The 12648-nt window shown below is 43.2% G+C and overlaps 1 protein-coding gene across 1 annotated transcript in view; it reads right to left on the bottom strand.

Moving 5' to 3' along the window:
• The window catches only part of PAIP2B (poly(A) binding protein interacting protein 2B), a 58692-nt gene that overhangs the window by 11104 nt on the left and 34940 nt on the right, over positions 1 to 12648 (bottom strand). The window contains 1 exon segment of the mRNA XM_031949728.1: positions 4151 to 4302. Within this exon segment, the coding sequence (XP_031805588.1) occupies positions 4151 to 4302 (152 nt within the window).

Here is a 12648-nt window from a genome sequence, read left to right as displayed (position 1 = left end):
TGGAAAATGCTGTCCATGTCCAGAGAGAGAACTATGGAGACTGAATGTGGATCGAATCAATTTTTATTTGCTTTTTTATCCTCATGGTTTTTCCCTTTATGTTCTGATTTTTCTTTTACAAGATGACTAAGAAGGGAATATGTTTAAAATGACTGTACACGTATAACCTATATCATACTGACTTGGCGTCCTGCAGAAGAGGGAGGAGAAAAGAATCTGGAACTTAAAATCTTACAAATCTTACAAAAATCTTACAAAAACAAATGTTGAAAACTATTTTTACATGCAATTGGAAAAATAAGACACTGTTGAGGGGAAAAAAAAAAAAAAAAAAAAGAACCAGCTTAGCCTAAAGGTAAGCAGGAGCCATGGGCAGAATTCCAGAGGGGCCAATCTGGCTTTGGGGTGAGAAAACTTTTCCGCAATGAAGGCTGGACAAAACTGGAATGGGTTAGCTAAAAAGGAGGTAGGTTCCCCTCATGCAGACCTTTAAATCAAAGCATGGAGGATTTCTTCTGTGTATGGGTTAGACCAGATGGCCTCTGAGGTCCTTTCCAAGTTTCAAAGTATGTGATATGCAATTCTAAAAAGTAGGATATTTCCAGTGTCAAAAGAAATTTGAATTATTTCTTGCATTCTGGTTTTTAAGTTTTGTGCATTGTTTTGTGAACTAAGACTTACAGAAGAATTAGTTTTGCAAATTTTTTCACTCTCCTAGCATGCTTCAGCCCCCATTTCAAGACACCAGAGTGTTGAAGTCCCTAGAATTCAAATCAGGATAAGGGGGAGATAGAAAGTATGTAGTAGTCTAAACAGTCTGTTAAAATAACTCCAAATCTATTGACTCTAGGAAGATTCTAAGTTATTCAGACTCTTGGATGGTTTCCTCCAGAATAAACTACTTGCTTAGCCTGGTACCATACGGATATTTGATATGGTATTTATTAAATATTGTATTTACCTTGACAATTTTGCTATCATTCTGCCTATAATTCAATTATGTGAAGCAGAAAAGTAAAAAACTTGACATAAGTAGCATAAAAAGCATAGATTAATGAACTAAGTAAAGAAGGAAGTTGTTTAGTCATGGTACTTTGTCCTGGTCAGAAACTAAAGCCAAAATGCCTCCAGATGAAGTTTCAAAGGGGAACTTGAACTAGTTTCCAATTCAAAAGGCTCTCTTGGAAGAATTTCAAAGGGATTTTAAAAGAGAGGAGAAAAATGAAGAAATGAAATGAGAGCTTTGCGGGAGAGTCTGAAAAAGGAAACATAGAACTAAAGAAAATAACTACTTAAAAAATATACATATTTGGTGAAATGGAAAAAATATACTGAAAACTACTTTAAAAAAATAGATTTGGCAAAATAGAAAAAGGAAAACAACTTGAAAAATAGAATTGGTGAAATGGAAAAAGAGAACAACTTAAAAAAATTAGAATTGGTGGGAAGCTAGTTAGTGAAGTGGATGAGAGCACCAGTTCTGAAATCGGGAAGACCTGAGTTCAAAATCTGACCTGAGATACTTAACACGATCCTGGGCAAGTTACTTAACCCCAATTGCCTCAGAAAAAAAAAAAAAAAATATATATATATATATATATATATATATATATATATATATAATTGGTAAAATGGGAGAAAAAAAAATCCAATAAACAGAAACAATTCCTTTAAAAGTACAATTGGCCAAATGCAAAAGGAGATAAAAAATCTACCTAAAGAAAATAATTCCGTAAATAATTTCAATTGGACAAATGGAAATGAATGAAAATATAAACTACCTCACTGGAAAAACAACTGACCTGGAAAACAGATCCAGAAGAGACAATCTAAAAATTATTTGGACTCCCTGAAATACATGTTGAAGAAAGAGCTTAGACAACATTTTTCAAGAAATCATCAAGGAAAACTGCCTTGATATCCTAGAACTAGAGGGTAAAATAGTCTTTGAAAGAATCCATCAATCACCCCTAAAAGAGACCCCAAAATGAAAATTCCAAGGAACATTTAACTAAATTCCAGAATCATCAAATTAAAAAGAAAATACTGCAAGCAGCCAAAAAGAAACAATTCAAATATTGAGGAGCCACAATCAGGATTACCCAGAACCAAGTAGTTTACACTCTAAAGGATGGAAGAGCCTGAAATATGATATTCCAGAGGGCAAAGAAGCTTGGATTGAAGCCAAGAATTAACTACTCAGCAAAATTAAGCATTATCTTTCAGAGGAAAGGAAGGACATTCAATGAAATAGGAGATTTTTGATCTTTAAATATAGAACTCAGGAGAAGCATAAGAAGGTAAAAATGGAAGGAAAAAGCTTTTTTAAAGGTTAAAATGTTTATATCCCTACATGAGAAAATAATATGTGTAACTCTTGAGAACTGTATTTTTGTTAGGGATATTAGAAGGTGTAGGTAAAAGTTGACTTTAATATGATGATATCAAAAAAAAAAAAAAAAAAACCAGGGGTAAAAAGGAGATTGTATCAGAAGAAGAGGAAAGGAAGGAAAAATGGAGTCAATTACATCACATGAGGAGGCAAAAAAAAGACCTATTAAAGTAGAGGGAGAAAAGAGAGAGGGATGAGCACTATTTGAATCTTAATCTCAATGGATTTGGCTGAAAGAAGGAATATCAGGCATATTTAGTTTGATAGGGAGTAGGAAGGGAAAGGGAAAAGGAAAGGGGGAGGCTAATAGAAGGTAGGTTAGAAGTAGAAGGAGAAAGGGATAAGAAAGGGAGAGGGGCTGAAAAAAGGGAGGGTTGATTGAGGGAGGTGGTAGTCAGAAGTAAAACACTGGTGAGGAGGGAAAGGGGGAAAGGAAAGAGAAAAGTATAACTTGGAGAAAATAGAATGGTGGGAAATGCAGAATTAGTCATTTTAACTGTGAATGTGAACAGGATGAATTTTCCCATAAAATGGAAGCAGACAGCAGACTGGATAAAAATCCAGAATCCTACCATATGTTGTTTACAAGAAACAATGTGAAAGAGAGAGATACATTACAGAGTAAAGGTAAACGGCTGAAATAGAATCTATTACACTGCAATTGAATTAAAAAAAAAAAAAAAAGCAGGGGTTGTGATCCTGATCTCAGATGAAGCAAAAACAAAAATTGATATAATTGAAAGAGATAAGGAAAGAAACTACATCTTGCTAAAGGGTACTATATATAATGAAGTAATATCAATACTAAGCATATATACACCAAGAGGTATGTATAGCATCCAAATTCCTAGAAAAGAGTTGCAAGAAGAAATAGACAGCAAGACTATACCAGTGGGGGATCTCAATCTCCTTCTATCAGAACTAGATAAACTAAACAACAAAATAAACAAAATAAAAAAGAAGTTAAGGATCTAAATAGAATTTTAGAAAAGTAAGGTAAGATAGACTGGAAAAAATTGAATGGAAACAAAAAGGACTATACTTTTTTCTCAGCAGTACATGGAATCTACCAAAAAGACTGGGCACAAAACCCTCAAAATCAAATGCAGAAAGGCAGAAATAGTAAGCATTTTTTTTCAGATCATGATGCAATAAAAATTACATGCAATAAAAGGCCAAGGGAAAATAAACCAAAAATTAATTGGAAACTAAATAATCTAATCCTAAAGAATGAATGGGTGAAACAACAAATCACAGAAATAATCAATAATTTCATCCAAGAGAATGACAATGAGACAATATACCAAAATTTTTGGGATGCAGCCAGAGCGGTTCTTAGAGGAAAACTTATCTTTCTAGACGCTTACATGAATAAAATAGAGAAAGAGAAGATCAATGAATTGAGAATACAACTAAAAAAGCTAGAAAAAGAACAAATTGAAAAACCTCAGTTAAATACCAAATTTGAAATTCTGAAAATAAGAAATTAATAAAACTGAAAGTAAGAAAACTATTAAATTAATAAACAAAAGAAAGGGTTGGTTTTATGAAAAAACAACAAAATAAATAACAAACAAGATGTATGCAGGATAAATCAGAGATAATCAGCCGAGGGAAGGCACCAGCATTATGTGGCATGGTAAGAGAAACCACAAGGTGAATGAGAAAGGAGAGAGAACTGAGATGGAGAGCAGAGAGAGGCCCTGGAGGAGAAGAAAGGCTCTGAAAACTAAACACAGTACAGCACTCACACCTTACCTGTCTATTGAAGTCCTCTTCGTTCTCCATCCACATGTACTCCGCAAAGGGGTTGCTTTCCTTCTCATCACGCCCATTCACCACCTGGTCCTCTTTGGATTTTGCATTGGCTGTTGTGTTGGCAACATTGGACCCATTCATCCTGAAAGAATCTGAAAAAAGGAAAGGAAAGTGTGAACAAGGTGGTAACAATGTGACTCCATACTCAAATCTCCCATATCAAACAATTTGATATAAGCTATACATGTATAATTATTTTAAACATATTTCCACATTAGTCATATGGTACAAGATAAATCAGACCAAACGGGAAAAAAACCACAAGAAAGAAAAAAACAAAAAGCTGAAAATACCATGCTTCAATCGATATCCACAGTTTTCTAGCTAGATGCAGATGGCATTTTTCTACCCAAGTCTACTAAAATTGTCTTGAATCACCACACTGTAGAGAAGAGCCAAGTCCATCACTGCTGACCATCCCATAACCTTGTTACTGTGTACAATGTTGTCCTGGTTCTGCTTGCTTCACTCAGCAGCATTTTGTGTTAAGCCTTTCCAGGTTTTTCTGAAAGCAGCCTGCTCATCATTTGTTACAGAACAATAATATCCCATTACATTCATATACCATAACTTATTTAGTCATTCCCCAGTTGATGGGCATCCAATCCTTCCCACCAGTTCCTTGCCACTACAAAAAGAGGCGCTACCAAACATTTTTACACATATGGGTCATTTTCCCCCTTTTATGATTTCTTTGGAATACAGACCCAGTAATGACACAGCTGGATCAAAGTTTCATAACCCTTTGGGCATAGTTCCAAATTGCTCCTCAGAATGGCTGAGTTCATAACTCTACCAACAATGCATTAATGTCCAGTTTTCCAACATCGCCTCCAACATTCACCAGATTTTCCTGTCATCTTTCCAAGCTGTACATCTTAAAAGAGCCTAGCATGTGGGTTTCAGCACCTCCTGGTGCTCCTGGCCTGGGCATTTACTCTCCAATCTGATCTGGAGCAGGAAGCTTTCATCTCTGCCTCAGTTTTTTCATTTTTTCTATAAGTTAAGGGTCATATCCTAGATGACTGAATGCTATGGTCCATTTTGTAACTCTAAGACTCCTAGGATTATCTGAGAAATTCTGGTTGACAGTTACAACACAACCACAAGGATCCTTAAGGCAAGTATACTGAACAGTTTCTTAAATTACTTTAAGACTGTTCTGTTGCTTTAGTTATATCCAACTCTTTGTGATGCCTTTTGGGGTTTTCTTGGCAAAACTACAAGAATAATTTGACATTTCCTTCTTCAGCTCATTTTACATATAAAGAAACTGAGGCAAACAGGACAGCTAGTAAGTATCTGAGGCTGGTTCTGAACTCAGGAAGAGGATTCCTCCTGATTCCAGGCTTGGGCCTCTAGGAGTTACGAAGCTGCTAGAAGGATATTATCAACCCAACAATTAATATTCATTAAGCCATCACACACTGACTCAAGAAGTAAAAGACAGTCCCAGCACTCAAGGTGTTGGCAATACAAGCAGATCCAAAGCAAATCAGGTGCAAGGTAACTAGGAGATGGCTAATGTCCCACTGGGGAAGGCACTGGAATTAAGGAGAGGGAAGAAAGATTTCCAACAAGAGATGGGATTTTCCTAGGGAATGGAACTTACAAAGCCAAGGAGGTAAGGAGGCACAGGGGGTGCTGGATGCCAAGAGCCAGAGTATCTTGTACATGGCCCAGTTGGGAGGCCAGCATTCCTCGAGAGACGCAGTCCTGAGGTAGATGGAGAACTCCAAAAGGCAAGCTGAGCATTTTGAATTGCTCTTGGAAACAACAGCGAGCTTCCAGAGAGGGAAGTGGGATAGTCAGACTTTCCTCAACTCAGTGGCTGGAGGATGAACTGGAATGGGGGGAGAGACCTGAGGGTGGCAGACCTCCAAGGAACTACTGCAACAGCCCGACATGAGGCAATGAGGGCCTGCACCAGGATGGCATCAGTGTCCCAGGGGAGAAGTGGTCGGTTTGGGAGATGTTGCAAAAGGGGAGATCCTCAGGTCTTGACACTTGCTTGGCAATGAGGGATTATGTAATTCGGTGATCATAAAGATTATGAAAAAGAACTGAGCAAAAAGAGGTCGGCTCTGTTTAGACAAAAATGTACCAAAAAGCATTAAACTAAAAGCCATTAGGTGCTGGATAGAAAAACAATTGATAAAGAAAGAGCTCCGTGTCCCAGAGCCTGCAGCATTAGGAGAGTGTTTGCCGAAACAGGTATAGGGAACACCAGCAAGGGGAATTACCATTCAGTAAAAACTTCTGGAAATACCGTATTGCTGCGTGGGGAAAGCAGGTTGGGCATGTTCCCCCACAATCACCAAAATGAAATGGAGTCACCATATGTGCATGTACACATATTTATTCAGCTCATGGCTTCACAAAAAAACAAGGGGAGATCGCAGAGAAGAAGGAAGATGGTCTTTTGTTTCTACTGAAAAATCTGGAATTGTTATAAAAGCTTCACAGTTTCCTAAAAGCAATCCAATTCCCTCTCCTTCTCTCCTCCTCTGGTTTGATCCTGGGTCCAATTTGTTGCCCAGGTACCCTCAAATCCTAATCCCCAAAACTAGTTTTCCTAATGCATGGCTCTGCTAAGTCGTGACAGCAGTAAGAGGCTCTGGAGGCGCCAAGGCTTAAAGTCCCTGGCCCGGTGCCGTCCGTCTCTGCAGCTCCATGCTCTCCTCATGGGTCGGCTCCTTTCCTACAATTTATCAGCACATCCCTTACCCTTGTCCTTAACAAAGCAGCCATTTGCCTTGGCCCTTCCCTCTCCCAAGCCCCCGTTTCTCAGCTTCACACTTACTAAGCCCCCGACTGTTCTCCAAGGTTACCAGTGCTCAGTCCCATGGCCATTTCCACAGAGTTCGGCCACACAAATGCTGGTCCTGGACCTTCCTTCGTCCCTTGGGTTCCACACAGGCCAAGGCCACTTTGTGGCTTTCCTCCCTGTGGGTCTAATCTCTCCTCAGTCTCCTTTCTTGGAGCATCCCAGGTTCTAGTTAAGGGCTTCCCCTTAAGCCCCCCTTCTTTCCTGTTTACACACACCACCCGCCTCAGGGATCTCACCAGCTCCCAGGGAGCTTTTTTTTTTTTTTTTTTTTGGATCAGTTTTATGCAGAAACTTCCAAATCCAGATATCCAGACCTAATTCCTCCCCGCAACTCTGATTCTGCAATCCCTACTCCCTGCTGGATATCTGCACCTGGTAAGTGGTGGGGTACAGCTTCTAGGGGAGATGTGGCAATAATCCTAAGGCCACCTGACTTTGGGCGTGCTGTAGCTCCGCAAATGTGGCTGGCTGTCAGATAACAATTTGTTGGTCGGCAATTACAAAATTTCTGAGACAGTAATGAGGAACATACTAGATAGCTCCTCAAATCCATTAGAGTATCAGTGACATGAAGACCCCGATCTCTTACTTTTTCCTATAAATTTGTCTCTGTTTCTGGTTCTTTGCTTTAGGAGCTTAGCCCGCTCCAAATTATAATTGGGTTACAATTCAAATAAACTTTGGCCCTTGACTTGGACAATGACCCAAACCTGCAAATTCTTTTGAGACACCTCACACCACCAGTGTGGAACCCAACCTTTCTGGGGTCTCCTCTGAACCCCAACAATAAGTACCACAAATACAACCTTGCAATGCACAAGTGCACACTCACGTGCACACACACACATACTTAAATTTCATATATCTGATGAAGACCTATTTCTAATACATACCCCACTTTCTCCCCTCACAGACTCTGCCTGCTTCAGGTCCTCATTCACTCTCATCTGGAGACTGCCAGAGTATCCTACTGGTCTCCCCCACTCCGACCCATCCTTCACAAACTGATATTCCTGAAACAAGTCTCACCAAGTCACTATTCTCCATTACCAGAGAACAGAAGATAAACTGCTTGCCCGCCATTTAAACCTGCCCACTTTGGCTCCCTGGACCTTCTCCATCCAAGTGCTCAACCAACTGCTCTGCAGGTAGACCAGGAGGTCCCTCCTCTCCTGGCACAAGAGAACCCTCATGTCTGGAACATGTTCCTTCCTCCTCGTCTTCTCAAAGAGTCGCTTTCTACCAAACTCAACACGTCCTCCCTCCTGGCTCCTTTTCTGCTGCCCACAAACTTGCCCAGTTCCTGTCCATCTTGAAGTAGCCTAACCAGATCAATCCTTTCTGCCCCTTGGCTAAGTTCCTTAAGAAAGGTATTTAGACCAATGGTGTCAGACTCAAACAGAGAGAACCCCACACACCAGCCAGTGGAGAATGTCACAGAGGAATGGGACTGTGGTTCATATGGTTAAACATTTCCTGGCTCGGGTGAGCCTTGGCCGGTGAGACTGGACGCTGGTGACATACACTAAGCCTCCTCAGGGTCTTCTTGACTCTCTACCACCCAGCTTTGGCCATCCCATCCTACTAAGGCCATTCTTCCCCATGTCATTAGCTCTGAATCAGCATTGCCCGTTCCTAATTTCCATCCTTCCCGAGCTCCCTCTCTTCCCAAGGTTTTGGGGTGCTGCTCCCTCTTTCCTGGTTCTCCTCTGCTCTGACCAAGCCTCCTGAGTCATGGATGCATTTTCCTCCAGATCATTGCCCTTTAACCAGCCTCTGTCAGGGGCTCTCTTCTCTTCTCCCCCCTGCCATCTCATTTGGGGATTGCCTTAGCTCCAATGGGTCTCCACAAATGATTCCTACATCTATACATCAATCTAAACTATCTTTCTCCAAAAAATTGTCCTATTACAGTTGCACCACGAGTGGTGAAGCAGGGATTCAAAACTAGGCCACCCTTTTAACCGCATGGCACTCTCTCTTGTGATCTACCTACATAGGACATAAGTGGTACCCCTTAACATGTGTGTGGAGAACAAAGCCAAAAGAATATTATCAGTAGTAATTTTTTTCTTCTTCTTCTTCTTCTTTTTTTTTTTTTTTGGCTGAGGCAATTGGGGTTAAGTGACTTGCCCAGGGTCACATAGCTAGGAAGTGTTAAGTCCTCCTGACTTCAGGGCTGATGCTCTATCCACTGCACCACCTAGCTGCCCCCAATAGTAATTGTTTTATCTTTTGTGTTTAGATCACTCCCATTGCTTTCTTTATTCCTGATCCAACATTTTAAACTATCCTTTGTAACAAGGAATAAAGGAAGGAGGAATCAGACAGTTCAGCAAACCAACAAATACCACATGAGAGAGTTTCTGCAGAGTTCTATCCTAGCTGGGAAGAGAAAAAGATGAATTTTCTCCAGAGTTAAGTTTGGTCATTAATCAAAGCATTGATTTAAGTGCTTAGGACAGGCCTGGAGGTGGAAGTATGAAGAACGAAACAATGTCTCCTTGTGAGAAAAGGGGAAACAAGTATAGACACGTACGCTGGTGGTGGTCCTTTGTTGTCAAGGAGGATCAATGGCATCCCAGGGTTACATCTCGACTCCCGCGTGAATTGGACTGCAGGGAGGAAGAGCTGCACAAGGCTGTCAGTCTCTCTCCCCCAGTCATCACTCTAGAGGCAGGACCGAAGTCTGGAGGATGCAGGGGTGCCCTGGTCTTCGTGGCCTCCCCAGAGCCTGTCTCAGCCCCCTTCTTAGCCAGTGTAATAAATTGCTCTCACTGCCCCTGGCCGTGTGGCCTGCTGGTTACCCTCCACCTGGCTTAGTGCCTTTGCTGAGTGGCTCCCTGAGGTGTGGCTGCTGTGCTTGCTACACAGGGATCCAGGGAAGAGTCAGGTGAAGATGGGCAGAAGGTGGATGAGTGCCCCTGAAGAGGGTTCAACAGCCCTTGCCTAAAGGAGCCAGTCTCCCCTGAACATCCCACACAGCCCACAAAAATACACACACACAGATACAGAGCATCAACATAAAGTGAAAAAAGCGTACATATATACAAGCACTTAAATATTAGGTAGTTGGAGAAAAGGCGCTGACTGTCTTGAACGTGGGCGTGTATCCCAGGGATGCGGGTCCGCCAAGGAGCACAGATAGGATGATTTGGCCAGACTGAAGAGTGCAGGAAGGGCAATAACATCCAAAGGGCTGGAAAAGTAGACTTAAAGCCAAACAAAGGAGTCTATATGTGGTTGAGAGACCACAGGAAGTCACTGGAGTTGACTGGGTAGGGCTTTATGCTCAGTACTGTGCTGAACAAGACGGTAGCGGCCTCTGCCTTTCATGGGCCTCTCAGTAACCGGGGAAATGTGTACAGGCCTATTTGCATGTAAGACGTCCGTCTAGCAGCCCATTGGTACACATCAATATCTATCTAGATATACCTTAGAGAGAAGACCCTGGGGGAGGGGGAGGGCACAGGTGGAAAAGCCGCCATCAGGCTGGAATTTGCACCAAGTCTGGAAGGAGCAAAGTTGTGAGAAGGGGATGAGGGCAGCGGATGAAAGGAAATGGATCCAGTGTGAACCAAGCAAGGGGTCAGGGCCCTGTGTTAAAACATGGAGATGGGCTAAGGTAGAAGAGGATGGGAAGGGGGGGAAGGGCCAGGCTGGGAAAACCAAGGATCTTCTCCAGAATCTAGAGCAGAGGGATGGGCAGTGACTAGGTCAGACCCGAGCTTTGGCAACTGGCTGGAGGATGAGCTGAATGGGTAAGGAGCCTCAGAGACTGACTCAGGGTCACCCAGCCAGTACGGATCAGAGAACCCAGGCACACTGTCTAGTGTGGCTGAGCCAACAACGTGCCCCAATGCCGCCGAACCATTTTAAACTGTTACTGGGAAATACCTAACAAAATAAGTGAAAGTTCAATAAAACAGGTAACGTTACATTTTTAAACTGTAGACATAATTGTCTGTAGACATTAAAATTGATTACAAGAAGGGGGAAATACAAAGATAAGACTTGTTGCTTCCCCTAACAGAGCTCACAATCTGGGAATCAGCTATGAATTTTAGAAGGTTAAACATCTTATTGATATTTTTGAAAAACTCACTATCACAATCCAATGACTGCCCTCTCTTCTGAGCACAAAATTCTCCAGAACTAATCCCAGACTGCAGCAGTTTCCCCAGCTCAGATTCCCTCTTTCCTTTCCAGCCCACTGTTGCCACCTTAGTCCAAGCCTTCCTCACTTTATCCCTGAAATCACAAGTTGCCCTCCTTGCTTCTTCCAGTTTAGGAGAGACAGCTTGTTGGAGAAGAAACTTGGGTTAGGCGTCAGGAAGGCACTGGTTCAGACACTGTGTGACTTGGGAACTTACTGGCCGGGTAACTTCACTCAGCCTCAATTTCCAGAACTGAAAAATGGGATTTGATTGTTTCAAGGTCCCTTTCAACTTTAAGTAGATCACCCTAGATTAATCTTGTTAAAGTATAATTTTAATCATGTCCCCAGACCTACAATGGGCTGACCACATCCAAAGTCCACCTGGCTTGCCAAAACCCTCTCACTGACCAGCACTTGCCTCACACCCTTACTTTCTGATCTTCTCCAGCTCCAGCCACACCAGCCTCTCCCGCCTGGCCCCGGTCACGCTCAGGCCTGCTTCTCCCCTCACATCTGCCCATCCGTGCAGCTCCTGGCGTGACTTTGAACATGACCTAACTCAAGCCTCACCTTCCCCAAGGCTTTCCCAGTCAGTGCAGCTTTCTCCCTTCCTCCAAGGCCATAGGAAACACTCACAGTTAGCTGGTCGGGGGTCCGTGGCTCGGCTCTCACTGGCCTGGGAGGGAAGGCAAAGATGGGAAACAGCAGCTGGTCTGAACAGATGGCAAGCGCAAAGACAAAGTCTTTAGATACGCTCTCATCCGATCCAGCAGCCGGGGAGGAGGCAGAGCCAGTATTAAGGGAGGTGACCTTCCCCAGGCCCCAGACGAGGCTGGGCGGCCAACAAGGACTCCGGGCTTCCCCTGGGCACTGGCCTCCTCTGGGGAATCTCTCCCCCCGGGGTCTGGGAGTTGGTGTCTCACTGTCACTCTCTGCCCAGGGACCAAGGGCTCCATCTATCCGAGCTGTGTGACACTGAACAAGAGCCCTTTACATGGAATCTCTAGGGAGTGGAGAACAGAACGCCATCTGCATCCCGCTGCCGCGTTCCTGGGTGACGGAGCACTCGCTCTGGGCCGGCCCGGGACACAAGGAAAGGCCAGAGACAGGAGCTCCGACAAGATACTCACAGGACACACTAACACTGAAGAGTGCCTTCCTGGGAGCGGGCTGAGGCAAGGCCTCAGGGCCTGATGGAAAAGTCCGAGGTCAGTGAGCCAGAGGGCGCGTGCAGTGACGTCACTGTGCCCGGCGAGGGCGAAGGCCCCAACCCGAGGGAGCGCCCACCAGCCCCAGAGGACTGAGTAAAGGAAGTGTCAGAGGCTGCAGGGGTCAAGAAGCATAAGGCTCCTCCAAGGCCGCTTGAGTGACGAGGTCAGAAGGAGAGATTCAGGCTCCCGCCCCAGGTGGTCTTCTAGAAGCAAGAGAAAGGGATTCTGGGCAGAGATG

This window comes from Sarcophilus harrisii, chromosome 2 (assembly GCF_902635505.1).
Source record: "Sarcophilus harrisii chromosome 2, mSarHar1.11, whole genome shotgun sequence".
Classification (NCBI taxonomy): domain Eukaryota; kingdom Metazoa; phylum Chordata; class Mammalia; order Dasyuromorphia; family Dasyuridae; genus Sarcophilus; species Sarcophilus harrisii.
The sequence above is the reverse complement of the archived record's forward strand: the minus strand, read 5'-3'. Positions and strand labels throughout refer to the sequence as shown.